Raw genomic sequence first — 22,965 nt, 5'->3', positions numbered from 1 at the left:
ATTATAAACTGTATTAAAGGGTGCCCAAATAGGCTGACCTTACTCTATACCATAATTTTCCATACCTGTCTGATGGCAACCAGAAGTCTTCCATAACAGTAAACAATCACGAAGAAGGGTAGGGCCAAGCAGAAAACAAAAAGACACACAATATATGATGTGTTCATGGCATCACGTGAGTGCCAGTTCACTGAACAAGTAGTACCAGGCCCTTCTGGACCATAGCTGCTCCATCCAAAAAGTGGAGGCAAAGTCCAGAACAAAGAGTAGGACCAAGAAACCAGGATTCCAAGCCAAGCTTTCTTGTAGTTTGTGACATCTGCTTCTGTGCTCCCAAGCATGGTGCAGTAACGTTCATAAGACAATACAGCCAGAGATACCAAAGATACTGTTCCTAGAGGGAAATAGAGAATGAAAAGAAATTATACATGTAGAATAAGCAGCTGTAGTACGTCTAGGTTGCTCCAGTGCGCTCCTCCCTTTAGCTTTTCTTTTAGCAGCAACTTGGTGCTTAGAGTAACCATTTCCTTGCTGTGATACTGCTGCTGTGTCTTTTTTTCACACACAAAGCATATTGCAAACCTAATGAATCAGTAACTCCTTTTTCCCCCAAATGTCATCTAAAGTACTGTACTGTGTAAATCAACAGCTCAGCACAGTGGTAACCTGTTCAATTCAGTGCACTTACTTCAGCACCATGTCATGGTAAAGCTGAGAGGATGTGCTGTGCTATGATTGGCCAGAGAAGTAAAGGAAAGGAAGTCTATGTGTGTGTGTACTGCTGACAAATACCTTAGTTCTGGTTCCAACTTCCGTACTGGAGAGAATGAGAAATAGCATGTGCACAAGGAGGGGGCCCTCAGGGGCTTAATAATAGCAGTGAAAGCACTAAATTCATCTTGTTACCACTATGAAGGGTTAATCTAACAAAATTATGCAGGATTTAAAATAAATAAATACATTTTGAAATGACAGGTACGCTTTAAGACATAATTACATCAACTTGTACATTAGGTGTAATAACTTCAAAGACACATAATACAATTTCTTAATGAGGACTCTCATATACTGTTCACCTATGAATCCAGCTTAACAACATTAAAGTACTTATTGTGCAATTTTCATTCAGGAGCTTTGCATCTGCTAATGGAAGACTGACTTCTAGGGGTTGAGGACTTAGGGCTGTCATTAGGTGTAACCCCAACTAAAGAGTAGAGGCCTCTGGGGCAGATACCTCCAGCAAAAAAAACCCTGTGCAAGAACTGCTAATTTGGGAAAAATTTAGGAACTGCTAATGTAGGAGTTGACTTAAAAGGGTACTCCGGTGGAAATTTTTTTTTTTAATGAACTGGTGCCAGAAAGTTAAACAGATTTGTAAATTACTCTATTAAAAAAATCTTACCCTTCCTATACTTATTAGCTGCTATATACTACAGAGGAAATTCTTTTCTTTTGGAATTTCTTTTTTGTCTTGTCTACAGTGCTCTCTGCTGACACCTGATGCCCGTATCAGGAACTTTCCAGAGCAGGAGAAAATCCCCATAGCAAACATATGCTGCTCTAGACAGTTCCTGACACGGACAGAGGTGTCAGCAGAGAGCACCGTGGACAAGACAAAAAGAAATTCAAAAATAAAATAATTTCCTCTGTAACATACAGCTGCTAATAAGTACAGAAAGGATTAAACATTTTAAATAGAAGTAATTTCCAAATCTGTTTAACTTTCTGGCACCAGTTCATTTAAAAAAAAATAAATAAATAATGTTTTCCACCGGAGAACCCCTTTAAAAGATTGTGATGTAACAGCAGCTTGTCTGACTAAAACCTTGTGATGTCACATCAATAAAGTGTAAGAAATGGGGAAATAAATCAACAGGTTTTTTCTCTTATAGTTGCAGAAATGTGTGGGATAAGTAGGAGAGGAAGAATCATACAAATTGATGTTCTGAAGTTATTTATTGTTTTTTGCTGACATGCGCCAAATGGGTTAACCCCTAAATGATATAATGAAAAATATGTTGCACATAAGATAAACCAAAGCAAATAAATGACATTAAAACATTTTCGAAAGACACACAATGATAAATGACCTTCTGCGTCTTGTAGACCTCCTATGCCTCTACTAGACATAGATCACTAACTGTGGATTAGCCTTACTTGTAGAGGGTTTGTTCATCTAAAAGGTGTACTCTGGTGGAAATTTTCTTTTTTTTTTTTTTAAATCAACTGCTGCCAGAAAGTTAAACAGCTTTGCAAATTACTTCCATTTAAAAATCTTAATCATTCCAGTACTTATCAGCTGCTGTATGCTCCACAGGAAGTTCTTTTCTTTTAGAATTTCCTTTTGGTCTGACCACAGTGCTCTCTGCTGACAGCTCTGTCGATGTCAGAAGCTGTCTAGGGCAGGATAGGTTTGCTATGGGGATTTGCTTGTACTCTGGACAGTTCCTGACATGGACAAAGGAGTCAGCAGAGAGCACTGTGGTCAGACTAAAAATCGCCAGTTGATTTAAAAAAAAAAAATGTTTTCTACTGGAGCACCCCTTTAAGCCACTTTAGCATTCACTGTCAAAATGAAATTGTATTCTCTTTTCTATGCCCTGAATGGGTGAAGAAAATATCCAAAGCTAGAAAAACCCATTCAAATGTGAACTAAATGTTTAGCGCTTGGAATATCTCCTGGGACTGATCAAGGAATGAATCCCAACTATGCTAGAGCCCACCAAATTCTGTCTAGGAGTAAGACTTTTTTTTACTGTCTAGGAGAAAGACTTTATTAAGACTTGACACATAGTTCCCACAAGTTTCTCAGAGGAAAACGATTGTAGCATGCAATGCTGACCTTCAGCCATATTTGCGCAGAAACATACCCGTAGTGTAATCTGAATCTTGCTAAACATGACTTCTACATGTAACCTCCCATTTGCTGGACCAGTCACTATAACATTGAGAGGAAAGTATTGAGGACATTTTTAGGCTCCTTTCACACTATAGAAAAAAGCGATCTGTGCAGCTCACAGTGTCGGGCGTGCGAGGTTAACTGAATATTCTCACCCACAGAGAATAAATGTAACAAAAATGTTTTAGAAGGGACAGGGTTTCAGTCCTCAGCACACTCCTATATAAAATAGTATTGGACGGATGTTTGTTGTCTCAGAGAAAAGGAAAAGAGTATAGTTGTATATTAAACAGTAATTCTTTACTGCAGGAGTACTTTGTGAAAGTTCTTACAATATTATTAGATACCATGCATACATATATATTCCCAAGTATAGCCAATAGAAATATAAAAAATATAATATAAAAATTGCAAAAAATAAAATCATAATAAAGGTTGCAAGAAATAACGTGGATAGTGGTTATTGATTATTCCAATATTGCGAGAATGATTTCTAAAAACAATAAATCCTTAAAAAATATAGGGAAAAGATCCTGAAAATGAATAATGTCCTTGTGGTTGTCCGTAGCAACCACCTATGAAGTCAATCTTATTAACAAACGGAACTCATTAGTCCTGTAATATTAATATGAAGAAGAATCCTGCAAAGAAAAATCCTGTATGTGGAAAGTCCTATATATGACAAATCCTGCAAAAGAAAAAGTCCTGCAACAGATTTCTGCAAAATCCTAATAGGTCCTCCTCCTGTAAATAAAGTAGCACAGTTCATACAGCTTTAAGTGGCGCTCCGTGTTGTACTCCGTACGTTGTAAATATATTGGTGCCTGAAATATAATAGTTGTCGGCACATTTGTGCCACTCACCACTCCTGCGATACGGGTCTGCGGGTATGTTCGGCTCAAGCTGGGGCGGTGTTAGTATACTGTACTCACCAGCGAGCTCCGGTGTAGGTGAGCGGCAGAGGGCGTTCTCGTCAGCGTGTACTTTCGCCGGCGTCTGACGGCAGGTCAGCTGATCGAATGTGGAGCGAGAGTCAGCTGATCAGATAAGGAGCGCACACTTTCAAATGGCTTTTTCTTTTGCCACAGTTATTTCAAACAGATATTTCAAACAAAAAAGTTCTCTGTGGAGGTACAATGCAGTAATCTGTTGCGATGTCCAAAGTAAGCTGTTATCAGCTAATGCAGGTATTCAAATGATGTGGTCATCCTTGAAGAATGGTAAATATTCTTTCTTCCATAAAACTGTTATTATTCATGCACTTATTGCAGCAAGACATAATATCACTAAGAAATGGAAAACAGCGACGGTGCCCACGGTCAAAGAAATAATATATAATATCAATTCAAACTGTTGGCATGAATATAAGATAGCGTGTGCCTTAGGGAATGAACGCACTTTCATGTCCAGGTGGGTTATATGGCTAAACTGCCCTTATAATACAGTGCAACTATAGTTGCACTTGTGCACTTCTAGTTGCCTGATGGGAACATTGATCCCTAGACCCCCCCCCTACTTTATTTCTTATTCAATTATATACTTTACACATCGTGGTGATGAGTACCCTGATATGGTTCATACTCAGTTTTTTATTTCTTGTTTCTGTTTAAAATATGTTAGATCTAAAGTACAGAGGTATACGTCTTGCTTTTATGTACAATCAGCCTAGAGTTGACTTTCTCTACTCCATGTACCAAATGTGAATCGATGCACTTTTTATATGTTATTATCTCTTTGTGTACGACTTTTTTTTCCATTTGTACAATTTTCTCAATAAAAATTTACATGTTAAAAAAAAAAAATGGTAAAATGGTAAAAAACAAAGTCCACATATTTCTTACAATGTGAACAGAGGTCAATATGCTCCAGTATCTGTATAATTTCACCAAACGTGTTTCGGGGTATTTATGAAAGATTGTGTGACCCCTTCTCAAGTGGTGCATGCATATGCATGTATAAGCCGAGTTTTTCAGCACGATTTTCCGTGCTGAAAATGCCCCCCTCGGCTTATACTCGAGCGAATCTGCGCCTGTCAATCCCTTCTCAGTGGTCTTCAACCTGCGGACCTCCAGATGTTGCAAAACTACAACTTCCAGCATGCCGGGAGTTGCAGTTTTGAAACCTCTGGAGGTCCGCAGGTTGAAGACCACTGCGGCCTTCGTCATCATCCAGACATCCCCTTTAGTTTTCTACTCACCTCCCCTCGGAGGAAGGGTGAGCTGGTCCGGGCCATCTATGCTGCAGGGACTGTCCGGTGGGGAGGATTAGTCATTCCGGGCTGTACATTTTCACCGGGGGGGCCCTCTTCTCCGCGCTCCGGGCCTGCCCGGACTAGTGACGTTGCCTTGACGATGACGCACAGGGACGTTCATGCAGTGGTCTTCAACCTGCGGCCGCAGTGGACTTCAACCTGGGGACCTCCAGAGGTTTCAAAACTACAACTCCCAGCATGCCCGGTCAGCATGATGACGGGGGTCTGGATGATGACATGGGGGGATGATGTATTTCCCACCCATGGCTTATAGTCGAGTCAATAACTTTTCCTGGGTTTTTGGGGTGAAATTAGGGGCCTCGGCTTATATTCGGGTCGGCTTATACTCGAGTTTATACAGTAATTATAGGGGTAGGGGACACTTTTAAACTATATATATATCCTCACGATCCCTGCGACAGGAATGTTCCCTCAGGTGTGGTGAGGAAGAATATATGGCAAAATCTGATGACATTTTCCTTTTAAATTTAACAAAATTATTTAGCTTCCACAGAACTGATAAAAGTTACCCAAAAAGAGGAGCTCTCTTCAGGAACCCTGTATAACCTGATCTCTAGTGGGACAACACTGTGCATGGTTCAGTGAGAACATTCTTCAATAGTTTCTGGTAAAGACAAGCTCTGTGAACTAAGAGCATTAACACATTATCAATGAGGCAAAGAAAAATCAACGTGCTTAGGGAAAGTGGATACAAACTAATCCCAGCTTCTAGCTTCCAATAGCCCAGCCCTATTCCGTATCACATCGACAAGCATTGACCCATTAAGGTAGTGACCTATAATCTAAGGCTGTGAAAATGTCCAACAGGATTCCGGTCTGTTTTTTATTACCCTTCATTCCCTTTGATCCTGGAATTGATGAGCGTCCTAATCCATGGAATCCCCCCTCCACAACAAGTTTTTTTTTCTGATATATTTACTTTAATTCCTAATCCCAGACTTATTCACTTAATTTCATGTTCATTAAAGGGGTGCCCCAAAGGAAAAAATATATATTTTGAAATCAACTGGTGCCAGGAAGTTATACAGATTTCTAATGACTTCTATATAAAAACCTTAATCCTTCCTGTACTTATCAGCTGCTGTATGCTCCACAGGAAGTTGTGAAGTTATTTCCACTCTGACCACAGTGCTCTCTGCTGACACTTCTGTCCATGTCAGGAACTGTCCAGAGCAGAAACACACCATAACAAACCTGTACTGCTCCGAACAGTTCCTGACAAGGACAAAGGTGTCAGCAGAGAGCACTGTGGTCAGACTGGAAAGAACTACATAACTTCTTCTGGAGCATACAGCAGCTGATGAGTACTGGAAGGATTACGATCTTTCAATAGAAGTAATTTACAAATATGTTTAACTTTATGGCACCAGTTGATTTTAAAACTTTTTTTTCCCCTCCGGAGTACCCCTTTAACTCACAAGTTCCAGATACTTTATGTTTTGTCTTTAGAGAGTGTTTCCAACCTCTGGGTCTCCAGTTACTGCAAAACTACAACTCTCATCACACTCTGACAGCTTGTAGTTTTGACAGCCTCCAGTCATGAACCAGCAGTCTCCAAACATCTAATTGAATCTCACACCTCCTGACACTGCCGGCTTGCACACTCTCTCCTGACTTATTCTCACACTGCGCTCCTAATAAACTAGTATGGTCATCCAGAACTAGGCACCCCGCAGGATGTGCTGAATTACTAGATCATCTTCTTAAAGATAGCTTGTTACACATACATATAGGAATCTGGTATTTTTCAAGTTGTTAGTATACTCTGCATTTTCCTTATTTTTCCAAAATATTTATAAACACAACATACACAAAATAACAAATCCTGTGCAAGGCTGGGTTCACTTATGTCCAGTATCTGGCATAGGTGAACTCAGCCTAGATCTGGACACAACTGATGCCACAACTGATGACAAGTTTTCATCAGTTGTATGGCATCCGGCATCCATTGTTTCTGTGTTCCCCTGTCTGGTGCTCCACAGTATGTCCAACCATGCGGTTAATATGCTGGATGATTGTGAACTGTCCCATTCAAATGAATGGGATCAGTTCTAGCATCAGTTTCCCTCCAGGGAACGCCAGAGGGAAACTACACTGCTCAAAAAAATAAAGGGAACACTTAAACAACACAATGTAACTCCAAGTCAATCTCACTTCAGTGAAATCACACTGTCCACTCAGGAAGCAACACTAATTGGCAATAAATTTCACTTGCTGTTGTGCAAATGGAACAGACAACAGGTGGAAATGATAGGCAATTAGCAAGACACCCCCAATAAAGGAGTGGTTCTGCAGGTGGTGAGCACAGACCACTTCTCAGTTCCTATGCTTCCAGGCTGATGTTTTGGTCATTTTGAATGCTGGCGGTACTTACACTCTAGTGGTAGTATGAGACGGAGTCTACAACCCACACAAGTGGCTCAGGTAGTGCAGCTCATCCAGAATGGCACATCAATGCGAGCTGTGGCAAGAAGGTTTGCTGTGTCTATCAACGTAGTGTTCAGAGCATGGAGGCGCTACCAGCAGAAAGGCCAGTACATCAGGAGACGTGGAGGAGGTCGTAAGAGGGCAAAAAAACTGCAGCAGGGCCGCTACCTCTGCCTTTGTGCAAGGAGGAGCACTGCCAGAGCCCTGTAAAATGACCTCCAGCAGGCCACAAATGTGCATGTGTCCACTCAAATGGTCAGAAACAGACTCCATGAGGGTGGTGTGAGGGCCTGACGTCCACAGGTGGGGGTTGTGCTTACAGCCCAACACCGTGCAGGACGTTTGACATTTACTAGAGAACACCAAGATTGGCAAATTCATCACTGGCACCCTGTGCTCTTCACAGATGAAAGCAAGTTCACACTGAGCACATGTGACAGAGTCTGGAGATGCCATGGAGAACGTTCTGCTGCCTGCAACATCCTCCAGCAAGACCAGTTTGGCAATGGGTCAGTAATGGTGTGGGGTGGCATTTCTTTGGGGGGCTGCACAGCCCTCCATGTGCTTGTCAGAGGTAGCCTGACTGCCATTAGGTACCAAGATGAAATCCTCAGACCCCTTGCGAGACCATATACTGGTGGTCCTGGGTTTCTCCTAATGCAAGACAATGCTAGACCTCATGTGGCTGGAGTGTGTCAGCAGTTCCTACAAGAGGTAGACTATCAGGGACCGACCAGGGGGACAGGGAGAGTGAGCCCTAACCTAACCCTAAAACCGCTCTCCCTGCCTACTTGCCCATCCACCCTAAACCGTGGATCGACAACTGAGCGCCGATCCCTCCCTGAACTAAAATGCAGGGGCCTAAATTAAAACACATAATATTAAATAGTCGGTCACAAACCAGAAACATAACAGGAACATAGAACTCTATAGTATTAAGTTCAGAGGACACAGATCTGTGAGCAGCACAGGGGACACTACATCAGCTGGACATGAACAGAGGACTCAGTGGTCGTGAACAGAGGACACTATAGACAAGCGGTCATGAACAGAACTCCAAAGATCTGAATAAAGAACTAATAAACATATAGAGTTCAAAACACCAGACAGGAAAACGGATAAGTCTGAACATACTCCAGAACAAAACAGGAATAAGCTTAATCCCCTAGAAAAACCTCCGGTAGACACAGGAATAACAATACCCTCTGAGTTCCCACGGACAGGTAAACGGGATCTATCGCTAAACAGGAATTATCACAATCCCACATAAAACCTCCAGTAGACACAGAGTCCCCATGGATAGGTTACAGGGATGCCTAAATACACTGGATATATTTATAGAACACTGTTTACACTGAACACAAGACAGAAATAATCGCAATCCCCTCAGAACACCTCCAGTAGACCCAGGAGTAACAATACCCTCTGAGGCCCCATGGACAGGTAACAGGGATGCCTAAATACACAGGATATGAATATAGAACACTATTCACTCTGAACACAAGACAGGAATAGCAATCCCTCTGAACACCTCCAGAAGGTGTCCCCATGGAGCGGTAACAGGGATTTAACATAGGACACTGTTCTCACTGGACACACAAACTGGACACTCCACTAAAGAAGTAGCCATTAATAATAAATCCAAATAGACTACTGGCCAGCGGCACACTCCACAGTGTGGTCAGAAGCTGACCCAGTAGGAAAACAGAAATATAAAACACAGAACTTCATATAAACGGATAAAAAGAGAAAACTCAGTGTGAACAGACAAATAGCAGAAAGAATATACAAATCCTAAAACTGACTATACAAACACAGCTTAAAATCTATAAGCATGCCACCTAACATTGGCTAAAACCAGAAAATAAAAAGTGCATGCTAGAGCTAAATAGTAGATTAAAAGCTCAAATACAGAGTGTTTCACCAAGAGCTCAATGCAGCATGTCCAGCATGTTAGGAAGTCAGGATATAATGAAGTATCTCCAGTTCTGAGGTTAGACAGAGCTGATCCTTATCTAGACACACTCTAGGAGTTATTGGCTAGCAAGCAACTATTCCCTTACCAGGGAACATAAAACTGCTCACACACAACCAATCCAATAGCGTGTGAACACAGGCCAATACAGACATGGCAAAGTGTTACGCTATGCGCTCTGGCCTCACACGCTGGCCGTGAGCGCATGGTCCCCTTACCTTCTGCTGCCGACAGGGCTGGGACTCGCATTATGGCACGCTCCCGCATGCGAGCCCCAGTCCGTCACTCTCCGGGTGTTTCCCCTGCCTATGCTTCCGCCTCTCTGCTCCGGCGCGCGTGTCCCCTTTGCTTAGGGTGTGTGCACACTGGAGTTTTAAGATTTTAAGGGCCAGTACGCTCATTAGTGTAACCCCCTGTGTTTTGTTGATATATTCCTCCACCCTCCTCAGTTCTCTGGCGGATCTTTGTTGCCTTGAGCCTAGTGAAAGCGTTCCATAGTATTGCCTTGCCGTGTACCAGATCTCCGGCTCTTGTGACCTTGACTTTGCTTCTCTGCCGCCTGCCTACTGAACTTCTGCTACGTCCCGACTATGCTACTGTGCCGCCTGCCCTGACCTTCAGCTATCCTGACTACGAGTTGTCTCATCCCTTCTGTGCTTTGCATCTCCTCAGCCGCCTGTGTGGTCGAGCCGTGCCGGGGGTAGCGACCTGGGTGTCGCCTGTAGCTGCACGCCCATCCTGCTTTGTGGCGGGCTCGGGTGAAGACCAGCAGCACCTTAGACTCCGCTCCCTGGCATGGCCCGAGTCATCTGCCATGCAGGTCCAGCGGATCCACATACACCAGAGTTCCTGTCTACAGAAACGTGAGTGTTGCACAAAGGCATTGATGCTATGGACTGGCCCGCTCGTTCCCCAGACCTGAGTCCGATTGAGTACATCTGGGACATCATGTCTCGCTCGATCCACCAATGCCACATTGCACCACAGACTGTCCAGGAGTTGGCGGATGCTTTAGTCCAGGTCTGGGAGGACATCCCTCAGGAGACCATCCGCTGCCTCATCAGGAGCATGCCCAGGCGTTGTAGGGAGGTCATTCAGGTACGTGGAGGCCACACACACACACTACTGAGCCTCATTATGACTTGTTTTAAGGACACTACATCAAAATTGGATCAACCTGTAGTGTGGTTTTCCACTTGGGATGATAAATTTGATTTCCATTGATCATTTTTGTGTGATTCTTTTTTTAGCACATTCAACTATGTAAAGATGAAAGTATTTCATATGATTAGTTCATTCATTCAGATCTAGGATGTGTTATCTTAGTGTTCCCTTTATTTTTTTGAGCAGTGTATATCGGATGCCTTATATATGTTAACCCAGCCTAACATGCAGTCTTATTTAGAGATGAGCGAACTTACAGTAAATTCAATTTGTCACGAACTTCTCGGCAGTTGATGACTTATCCTGCATAAATTAGTTCAGCTTTCAGGTGCTGGGGTGGGCTGGAAAAGGTGGATACAGTCCTAGGAAAGAGTCTCCTAGGACTGTATCCACCTTTTCCAGCCCACAGGAGCACCTGAAAGCTGAACTAATTTAGGCAGGATAAGTCATCAACTGCCGAGCCGAGAAGTTCATGACGAATCAAATTTACTGTAAGTTCGCTCATCTCTAGTCCTATTACATAAGTATTTATGTTATGTGGATACCTAATATGGTACCCGTTTCTTGGTATGGGTACAAACTTTACTTTCCCGTTATGAAAAGTAAAGTTTGTACCCATACCAAGCAATAGGCACTATATTAAGTAGAATAACACAGGTGAGTTAGGAATATGTTATGTAGTCTTTGTGAAATCTCTGCAGGTGTGACTGAAACTTGAGAAAACTTTGCATTCAGTCACCTATTCCCCAAATCAGAGATTCCCAACCAGTGTGACTACAGGTGTTGCAAAACTACAACTTCCAGCATGCCCAGACAGCTGCCCTAGATAATGGTATAATATTTTTTTTTTATTTTTTAACATTTTACAGAGCATGTACTTTTGCTTAACATAATTGTTTTAGTATGCTATATGTATAAAGTGGTCATGTAATGTGCAATAGGTTTAGGGATATGTGATGTAGCTTTTGTGCAATCTCTGTAGGTTTAACAAAAACTTGAGATAACTTTGCAACTAAGTATCTATTCCCCAAATCAGTGTTTCCCAACGAGTGTGCCTTCAGTCCATTGCAAAACCACATCTCTCAGCATGAAGGCTGTCCGGACATGCTGGGAGGTGTAGTTTTGCAACAGCGGGAGGCACCCTGGTTGTAAAACACTGCCCTAGACAATGGTGTACAATTTCTTCTTATATATATATATATATATATATATATATATATATATATATATATATATGCATATATAATCTTTTACATAAATATATATATATATATATATATATATATATACACATAATATATATATATATATATATACACACACACACACATATATATATATAACGTTTTGCAGTGAATGTACTTTTACTTACTATAATTGTTTTAGTATGTTATATGTATATAGGTATATAGCGGTCATGTACAGTGGAATAGAATGACAACTGAAAGCATGCAGAAACTTAAGAAAAAAAAATATTGTTATGCTTTAGTAAGAAAAGAAAACAAGGTCAATATAATCTAAATAAATACAAAGTGGATCCGTCCTTAACCTAATAAAACTTTCTGCCTTGCAGGCAAGTGTAGTTATGGCATTTTATTTCAAAATTGCTGACAAAATTGCGAGATACATAAAAAAATTGACAGCTCAGCAAACAGCAATCACAAGGTAGCAAATATATTAAAGAGACAAACAGAAAATGAGACTCACCAAAAAGTGAATTGATAAATCCGTACCAAATGCAGCCAGCCTCCCCAATGAGCCAGCGTCCCTGTGTACTTGCTGCAAAGCTGAATGGAGTGCCCAGGATGCAGACCATGAGGTCACTCAGGGAAATGTTCATCAAGAGCATATTAATGGGCGAACGCAGGATCTTGTACTGGCAGAAAAGGACAAGGACCAATAAGTTACTGAAGAAGCCCAAACTTCCAATAATTCCAAGTGACACGGCTACCATCAGGTGGCCAGTTGGGGACAAGTTTGCCTGATCTGTTCCATAGTGATGGTTACTTCTGCAGGTGACACTGCTGCTGTTACTGCAGCTGGGGCTGAAACTAGGGAAAGCCATGTGTACTGTGGCAGGAGCATGCAGTGCAATATAAACACCAGCCTCTCCAAAAAAAAAAAAAAAAAAAAAAAATATATATATATATATATATATATATATATATATATATATATATAAATTCCACTTTTTTTTTTCCTATAAGGAATTTTTCAAGTGTTTTGGGCTCTAAGGGGTTAAAGGCATCTGTGTGAGAGTGCACAGTGCCTGCAAGGCTCCACCATGTGGCCATTTGGCAGCTGGATCAGCTCTGCCTTTTTATGTGTTGGATTTAAAGGGGGTGGGGTAAACACCTCTCAGGGGGGCTGCCACTCAGCAGTGGGGGCTGCGCTCAGACCAGCATTGATGGCTGAGAACAGAGAATCCGCTGCAGAAGGCTTTACATCCACAAGGCGGAGAATTAACCCAGTTGTAAACACAAGATTTTGTAAAAGTGATGTATGGGTCCAAATTCCAAAAACTACTGAAGAGACACAATAAAGAATAATATATAATGTTGAATAGAATCCTGACATCATATGAAATAGGATGCACAGATATTAGAAAAATATTATGTGCTAAGACATTGAACTGGTCCCTATTATTCATTCTCATAGAACCTTAAATATTTAATAATATTTTATAAAAGCAATTATTATTTATATAATAGTCTTTCTCTTTCTTTCTTTCTTTCTTTCTGTTCTCTTTCTCCTTCTCCTTTCCTTCATCCTCTCTATTTCTTTTTTTTCTCTTTTTTTCTCTCTCCTTTCTTTTTTCTTTATATCTTTTTTATCTTTCTTTCTTCTATATTCCTTTCTTTCTCATCTATCTATCTATCTATCTATCTATCTCATATTTATCTATCTATCTATTTATCTCTCTCTCTATCTATCATCTCATATCTATCTATCTCATATCTATCTATCTATCATCTCATATGTATCTATCTCATATCTATTTATCTATCTATCTATCTATCTCTCTATCTATCTATCTATCTATCTATCTATTTTTCTATCTCATATCTATCTATCATCTCATATCTGTCTATCTCATATCTATCTCTCTATCTATCTATCTATCTCTCTCTATCTATCATCTCATATCTATCTATCTATCTATCTTATATCTATCTATCTATCTCATATCTATCTATCTATCTATCTATCTCATATCTATCTCTCTCTATCTATCATCTCATATCTATCTATCTATCTATCTTATATCTATCTATCTATCTCATATCTATCTATCTATCTATCTATCTATCTCATATCTATCTCTCTATCTATCATCTCATATCTATCTATCTATCTATCTCATATCTATCTCATATCTATCTATCTATCTATCTATCATCTCATATCCATCTATCTCATATCTATCTATCTATCTATCTGTCTGTCTGTCTGTCTGTCTGCCTGCCTGTCTGTCTGTCTGTCTGTCTATCTATCATTATGTATATCCAAAAGCCAGGTGTGTGGGGACAATATATCCTGATCATAAATCCTTTCACATACAATTAAAGAACTCACAGCAATCCTGGATAGAATGAGTTTAAGTGGTTTTATTCACCCATGTGAAAAGTAGTGGTGTTTTATCCCACACATTGGGGCTTTTCTGTTACTTGTGGATGTGGGATATATAAAGACTTATGCATCAATGACATCAATTAGTATTCATTGGTAGAATTTTGACATACTGTACAATGTATACCTAGGGTGCATTGTGCATTTCATGTAATATACAGAAGCAGTGAACCATGAACCATGTTATTGTTCATAAGATACAATGCCATTTGTACAAATACATAAAAGATTCATTATTCTTTATTATGTAGATGGTCTCTGGCAGTCATTGGTCAATCCCACAGCTTCACTGGCAGCAAAAGACCAACTCTCTTAAAAGAATTCTGCTGTCCCCGATCATTCAGAGCTCATGTCAGTTTATTCATAGTACGTATGGGGGAAAATCTTATAGTGGTTCTTACAACGCGTCTTGGAGCATGGATATAAGCCCAAGGTTCAACCAAAGTCAGGTCCCACCATAGTGACTATTAACCATCCAACTGGGTCTCAGAGAAGCTACCCCCTGCCACAGCTTGCTCTGCCTACTTGCCAGCTTGCAGGGTTGCTCAAGCCTAGGTATTACTTAGGAAGTCCATAGGTCCTTATGACTGCTGTTAAAAATTTAGGGGTGAAAGGAAAACATGGGAAGGCTGCAGCAACTCACGCTGGCACCCAAGCTGGCACACAAGAATTTTAATCAGAAAATTTTCCAATAAAATGGTTACACTACAAAATACAGGGAGGGATTTATAAAGCTATATAGAGCCCAATTTACACAATGGAGATTATGCACTGAATCTCCACAAGGAAACAATGAAATTCTGCTTGGATTCTGCTTGCAGCAGCCTCCCATTGATTTCAATAGGAGCTCTACTATGAGCCAGAAGCCATGTGTCAAAATCCATTAGAAAAGTACCATTTGTCAATGGGACATCATGGCAAATTGTGCCGACATCGTATAATTTTGAACAGCAAATATTCATATGGAAATTCAGCAAAGAAATTCACTGGTTTGTCTAAATGGACACTTATAGTAGACAGTGAGATGACTAAGGGCAGGGCCGGATTAACGTAGGGGCGGATGGAGCGGCAGCTCCAGGCCCCTACGTTAAAATAGGCCCGGCAGCCTGCGACAACAATATTAACAGTGAAAGAAGGCTGGCCCTGCGATGTCCCAGACCGGCCCACAGGCTTACCTACGGCCCTGGTGGTGACTTGGTTGCGTGACCTGCGTGCCCCACGTGACGTCAGGGTAGCGTAGGGGCCGCCATCAGGGCAGTACAGGCCCGGACCAGGTTTACTATATACAGGGGCTGTGGCTGCCGGCTGTCACTTTCCCCTTATGCTCCACTGATCGTGAGGCCTGTAACCTCCCTCTGCCCTCCCTGGTCTCTGCACTGGCGCTCAGCACTTCCCCACACGTACAGGCAGGAAGATCTGGGCCCCTCTCCTCTCTCCCGGACCCCTCCCCCATCCCTCAGTAAGATCCCCGGCCTCCTGCTGTATACAGGTCGGCAGTCGGGGAATAGGAGGGGAGGGCTGCAGGCTGCACAGTGGAGCTAGGAGCAGAGGTGAAGTAAGGAGTCTGCAGATGTGGAACCCCCTGGAGCTGTCTAATCCTGCCTAAAAGTAAGTGTGTGTGTGTGTGTGTGTGTTTGTGTATGTGTGTATATGTCATGTATCACCTAACTGTCTGTGTATGTATGTGTGTATGTGTATATGTCATGTATCACCTAACTGTGTGTGTGTATATATATATGTGTGTATATGTCATGTATCACCTAACTGTGTGTGTATGTATGTGTGTATGTGTGTATATATGTCATGTATCACCTAACTGTGTGTGTGTATGTGTATATATGTCATGTATCACCTAACTTTGTATGTGTATATATGTCATGTATCACCTGTGTGTATGTATGTATGTGTATATATGTCATGTATCATGTATGTATGTATGTGTATATATGTCATGTATCACCTGTGTGTGTATGTATGTGTATATATGTCATGTATCACATGTATGTGTATATATGTCATGTATCACATGTATGTGTATATATGTCATGTATCACCTGTGTGTGTATGTATGTGTATATATGTCATGTATCACCTGTGTGTGTATGTATGTGTATATATGTCATGTATCACATGTATGTGTATATATGTCATGTATCACCTGTGTGTGTATGTATGTGTATATATGTCATGTATCACCTGTGTGTGTATGTATGTGTATATATGTCATTTATCACATGTATGTGTATATATGTCATGTATCACCTGTGTGTGTATGTATGTGTATATATGTCATGTATCACCTGTGTGTGTATGTATGTGTATATATGTCATGTATCACCTGTGTGTGTATGTATGTGTATATATGTCATGTATCACCTGTGTGTTTATGTATGTGTATATATGTCATGTATCACCTGTGTGTGTATGTATGTGTATATATGTCATGTATCACATGTATGTGTATATATGTCATGTATCACCTGTGTGTGTATGTATGTGTATATATGTCATGTATTACCTGTGTGTGTATGTATGTGTATATATGTCATGTATCACCTGTGTGTTTATGTATGTGTATATATGTCATGTATCACCTGTGTGTGTATGTATGTGTATATATCTCATGTATCACATGTATGTGTATATATGTCATGTATCACCTGTGTGTGTATGTATGTGTATATATGTCATGTATCACCTGTGTGTATGTCTGTTAGTGTTGAAATTGTACACATGTAAAGTGCATGTGTCTGTATCTGTGTAATGTGTATGTATCAGTGTATTCCCTGTGTGGGGCACCATATGGGCGTATGGGGGCTCTCTTCAGGAGACTGGAGAAGCTAGGTGACACAGTGCAGGGCTCACAGTACTTCCCCAGCTTTATGTGTACTGCCTGTCACCCAGCTTCTGAAGAGAATATGGAGACTGGGAAAGCTGAGTGACAGGCAGTCCATAAAGCTGGGGAAGTACTGTGAGCCCTGCACTGTGTACTGCCAGTGACCCAGCTTTCCCAAATTGCGTACATAATGGGGGTGATTAATAAACCACCTGTGCAGTGGTAAAGTTGCTGAGTTGCCCATAGCAACCAATCAGATCGCTTCTTTCATTTTTCACAGGTCTCTTTAAAAATGAAAGAAGTAATCTGATTGGTTGCTAGGGGCAACTCAGCAACTTTTCCTCGGAACAGGTTTTGATAAATCTTCCCCAATGTACGTACAGGCTGTAGCATTTTCCGGCTCCTGTACGTACATCACGCAGCTGGCCAGAGAAGTCCCGCACCGCTCCGGAGGCTGCTGACAGCCTGGCCTCAGCGCAGTGGATTTTTATGATGTTTTTTTTTTTTTTTTTAAATCTACGTGGGGGCAATTTTTACTAACTAGTGCATGTTTAGCCTACTGGAGCATTACCTATGTGAGGGGCTTTATTACATAACTGGGGGCATTACTTATGTGAGGGGAATTATTACCTAACTGGGGGTATTATTAACTAGCTGGGGGCATTATTACTCAACTGGGGGCATTACCTACCTGGGGGACACTATCTACCTGCATGACCTATATGGGAGAACTGTCTACTGGGGTCACTCACTGTATACTGGGGGCATTACCTACCTGAGGGCACAACCAACCAGGGACCACTACCTACTAGGGCCACTATCTACTGGGGGCACCACTTAGCTGGGGGGGGCACTACCTACTGGAGGCATTACCTGATACCTACCTACTTGGGGCACTATCTATCTATGTATCTATCTACAGGGGGCACTACCTACTGGGGGAATTACCTGCCACCTACCAGGGGCATAACCTACTACCTACCTAATGGGGACATTAACACTAATAGGGGAAGGGAAATTACCTACCCACCATCACCCATCCGCCTACCCTTTCCCTAACACACTAACCTACTCACTAGGGAACTAAGGAGGAGCATTATTAGGGGCACTGAGAGTAGGGCATCGGGAAGGGGGGGGGGGGCGGTGATGAGGGTCCCAGGCCTGAAGCTGTGTAAGGGGCTCCGAAATTTCTGATGGCAACCCTGGAGACTCCTCTTCCCCCCCCAACCCCCCCCCCCAATTCGGCCAGCGCCCGCTAAGTTTAAAAAACTACTGCGTGTGCTGTAGCTGCCACCTGCCTGAGGTCCCGCTGCCGGCGCACATTCCTCTCTGCCTCTGGAGTTTCCCCCAAAGGTACCACTAGTCCACCAGGCATGAACTGACTTGCCATTCAGGTGCACAGAAAAGCTAGGTGACAATGTCTCACCTAGCTTTTCCTTGCTCCTGAATGACATGTTTGCTTATAGTAGCTGAGCTATTATAAGCAGATATGCCATTCAGGAGCTTGAAAAACCTAGGTGAGACATTGTCACCTAGCTTTTCTGGGCTCCTGAATGGCATATCTGCTTATAATAGCTCAGCTATTATAGACAGATTTGCCTATAATATATAGTCAAAGCTGTCTATGCTATGATAAGCAGATATGCCATTCAGGAGCCCAAAAAAGCTAGATGACAATTTCTCACCTAGCTTTATCATGCTCCTGAATGGCATATCTGCTTATCATAGCTCAGCTATTATAGACAGATTAGACTAAAAGTTATAGGTAAATCTATCTGTAATAGCTGAGCTATGATAAGCAGATATGCCATTCAGGAGCATGAAAAAGCTAGGTGAGAAATTGTCACCTTGCCATTTACTATAATGGGGTCAGTCGGGCGCTGTTATTTTGTATCGGGACTAGCAGGACAAAAAGTCGGCGCAAGCAGTAATTTTTCTCCCCCGGGGGCCTCATACTGCAGTGTCCTAATAGCAGTGTGAAAGAAGCCTTATGCATATGAAATTTATAGCCTAGCCAAAAAAGATGTTGGTGTGTGGATACTTTGCATATCTTCATAGATGTTGTTTGTTCCTTTATTTCACTAAACAAAAAAAAAATTTTTTTAGGGATGCATTGAGTGTGAAAGAGGTGTGGCTACAGGGCTGCAACACTTCTCCGCGCCTTCTTTGACACATGCATCCCCTATGCGCTGTGATTGGGGATTGTGATGGATGAGCAGTCTGACAGGGATGAACTCAGACTTACCACTTGTGAACCACAATCCCTATTCATGGCGCATGCACAGAATGTCAATATGTCGCTGGCAAGCAACCCCTGCGTGTTAACCAAAGAAGCAGCGGATGTGACATCACATCGGATAGGTGTTACAGTCTGGGGGGGAATAGCGGACCCTCTACCACACCTCTTTGACACTCTGGGTCCCCATAAAAGTGAGTTGTTTCTTTTTTTTTTTTCTTTTTTTTTTTTTTAAAGCTAAAGAACAGATTCTATAAAGATATGCAAAGTTTCCATACACTATCATATATTCAGCTATCCTGGTAATTTAGTGTGCATAAAACATGACAAAATAGCTTTGTGTTGCGTTTTCATTTTATATACTTCAATAAAAAGGCCCATCACAATCTTCAGCACCAGGCCCATGATGCTCTTAATCCGGCCCTGACTAAGGGAATCACTGTGCTTTAGAGTAGTTATTTAGGGTTGTCTAGCTGCTGGAATATATACAAATGTATCAGTTGAAATGTATAAAAAGGACCCTGAAATGAACACTGCTATAGACCCATGATGGAACAGTTGTAATCAGACACCATTAAAGGGTACATAACTATTACACATGTCACTCTCACAGGTGACTTCTTCTCTTACTGTAGACATTATAACAACCTCTGATGACTTTCTTGCCAGAAAGGTTTATCCCCTGGCTTCTGCAGTCAAGGACTAAACTTGCTGGCCACATGATAGTTTCTTCCTAGCTGGTTCTCCAGAGTTGGTTTATTTGCATTAAGAAATTTCTGGCAGGTGGAGTGTTATTTAGATAGAGCTTATTAAAAGGAGTTTTGATGTGAGTTGGCCCACTTGCCATGTCAAGGCCACCTGATAAGAGTGGGTCCCTAAACTAACACTGGCGTAGTGCCGGGCTGAGACCACTCCCACTGCAGCCCAAAGCTCACAGGGGAATGACCCAGTGGCCAGGCAGCTCCACTGCTGGTCGACACGCCCCCTGCCCTGGGCCATACCACCCCACAGACAAAGCACAACAGCAACAATGGCTGCCGCAGAGCACCACACCAGTGGGAACATTTATCAAGTGCTCCCTGCCAGAGGGCTGGGATAATGCTAGGGGGAAACCCATATGCAGTCTCCTGCTGGTGTAAACTTAGCTTTAGCCTCTGGTATCAGGGCACCCATGGGTGTGCAGGAATTTTTTTTGGGTCAAAGCCTATCATAGGTAACTTGTCAACATATGTAGATTATCAGTCTAAAATGTATTTGTGCACACTAAAGATGGCTCAATATTTGTGTAACAAAAAGAAAAAGAAAAAACAACTCAGGCAGTCAACAGATTTACTGTTGCAGCTTATATCTATACTTTATAGCTTTACCACTGTATTTTAATTTAAATCACAAGTTTAGGATCCCTGAGTTATAAGGAAGAGATGACACTTGTGATGAATGGGCTTTATGACCAACAATGCTCTCTAACATATAAAAATACTATGCCCAGCAGACCGGTAAATTACTTTCCAATAGAGTACACCGAATTTATCAAATGGGAACCAAGAATTTAATTTTTGGTAATGGTTAAGGATAGTTTACATATATATATATATATATTTTACAACTTTATATGTAGTTAATTTCTTGCAGAATTGGAAAATGACACCAATCCAGTAATTGTATACTTACTTCAAAGGTTATTCACTAGTGACATTGTTGCCACTTGATAATTAAGTGTACACTCGCATAGGTTGTGAAAGACCGCCAAAAATGACATGTTATATTTGTATTTGACTCACTGTTTAAGGATTCTTCTTTCCACCCATTTATTAGCTTGTATCATTAAGATACTGAGGAACCCTGTAACCAAACTGTAGAGCATTATCAGGGGTATAACCAGGTCTGGGAGGGAAAAGGGCAGCCAGTGGTGTTATTAGCACCAGGGATTAATGGTTGTTAAGCACTGCTTTTAACTGTATGTGCATCCTCGGGACACAGATTCAGTTAATAACTATGACAGAGCAGGGAGCTATTATCTTCCAACACCATAAATTCTTCTTGTAATATACAGGATGATTTAGAGAAAGGGAGCAGTCAAGAATGTCCTGATACAGGTAGAGCTATAGAATCACTGCACACAGCAAAAAAGAAAACTGTGAGAGAAAAAGTGGAGTGATTTTACCACAGCAACCAATCACAGCTCAGCTTTCACTTTGCAGGAGCTCGTTAGCTGAGCTGTGATTGGTTGCTATGGAAAATCACTCCACTTTTTCTCTCACACAGTTTAATAAATCAGGGCCAGTGCCTTGGTGTTGGAATAGGAAGACGTGAGTTTCTGTGCAATACATGGGGAATAAGGGGGAGCCAAACACTGTGTGAAGGCACAAGGTGGACCTTACTTCTGTGTGTGGGCACAAATTATACCTAAATACTGTGTTGGGACATAGAGGGGGACCTAACTATCTTGTGGTGGCTCAAATGGAGGTTGTAACTACTGTGTGGGTTCACAGAGGGGGGCTAACTACTGTGTAAGGGTAAGGGAACAAAACTGGTCCTATTTACTGTGTGGTGGATCAGAGGAAGACTTACTACTGTTTAGAAGCACAAGCAGGCTTATCTACTGTGTGGGGGCATATAGGGAATTAAAAGGGTTATTCACCATAAGTTGATTTTAGTACACACATGCCGGACCGTAATGGACATGCTTAGGAAGGATCTGCACTTGTCTTGGGGCTAAACAGCTGAGTTCTGAGTCAACCATAATGCTGTGGTTATCTTTTTGTGAACTGGCTATTTCCTCTTGGAGTTCTCTCCAACAGGAAATAGCCAGTACATGTCCCATCATTTCTTGTTTGTAAGTGTGAGGTAATTTTTTCTTCTTGCCACACATCAGCCACCCCACCCACTGAAGCACCTGTGCTTTCTTCAATGCAATAGACCAGTATTTTCTCACCAGGGTGTCTCCAGCTGTTGCAAACCTACAATTTACTGCAGAATGATCTACCTCCCACCCAGCGGTCACTCCACCCATTAAAGCAAAGACAGGCTCCCTCTGATTACCTGACTAGAGATGTAATGTCTTGGGCCGCACTGCAGCCTGGGAAAACCTGAGACGGGCAAAAAATAACAGAATTGCAAGACCACCATAAAACATAAGTACAGACAGTATATTATAAACTACACTTACTTTACAGCCTCTGTAGCATAGTGAAATAAAAGAAAAATCCCAGAATGTCCCTTTAATTACTGTGTGGATCCTCAGAGGGGGAACTAACTACTGTGTGGGGCCCGAATGGAGTATTATGGCTTCTTAGAGGCACTATTACTGTAAGAGGCACAAAAGGTGGCACTAGTAATATGTGGGGCACCAAGGGGGGCATTAGTACCATTGGGAAACTGCATGGGGATAGTGCCGGGAAAGTAAGCAGCCTAATATGGTGATCATGTGAATGTGAATGGAAATACAATTTAAAGCATTAAATCCATCGTGACCTGCTACATTTGTACATATTCTGTATGATTCCCCTAAAGGTGAGGGTGGGCT

At 41.7% G+C, this 22,965-nt stretch overlaps 1 protein-coding gene across 1 annotated transcript in view; it reads right to left on the bottom strand.

Annotated features, from left to right (window-relative positions):
* Positions 1 to 17,635, bottom strand: part of LOC130361499 (opsin-3-like) — a 338,004-nt gene extending 320,369 nt beyond the window's left edge. The window contains exons 1-3 of the mRNA XM_056564551.1: positions 17,617 to 17,635; positions 12,445 to 12,613; positions 66 to 394 (exon numbers count right to left, since the gene is read on the bottom strand). Of these exons, the coding sequence (XP_056420526.1) occupies positions 66 to 394; positions 12,445 to 12,586 (471 nt within the window). The 5' untranslated portion in view covers positions 12,587 to 12,613; positions 17,617 to 17,635. The remainder of the gene's footprint in view (positions 1 to 65; positions 395 to 12,444; positions 12,614 to 17,616) is intronic.
* Between the last annotated feature and the right edge of the window lie 5,330 nt (positions 17,636 to 22,965).

The sequence above is a fragment of the Hyla sarda genome, chromosome 3, assembly GCF_029499605.1.
Source record: "Hyla sarda isolate aHylSar1 chromosome 3, aHylSar1.hap1, whole genome shotgun sequence".
Lineage (NCBI taxonomy): Eukaryota > Metazoa > Chordata > Amphibia > Anura > Hylidae > Hyla > Hyla sarda.
This window is presented reverse-complemented; position numbering and strand designations above follow the sequence as displayed.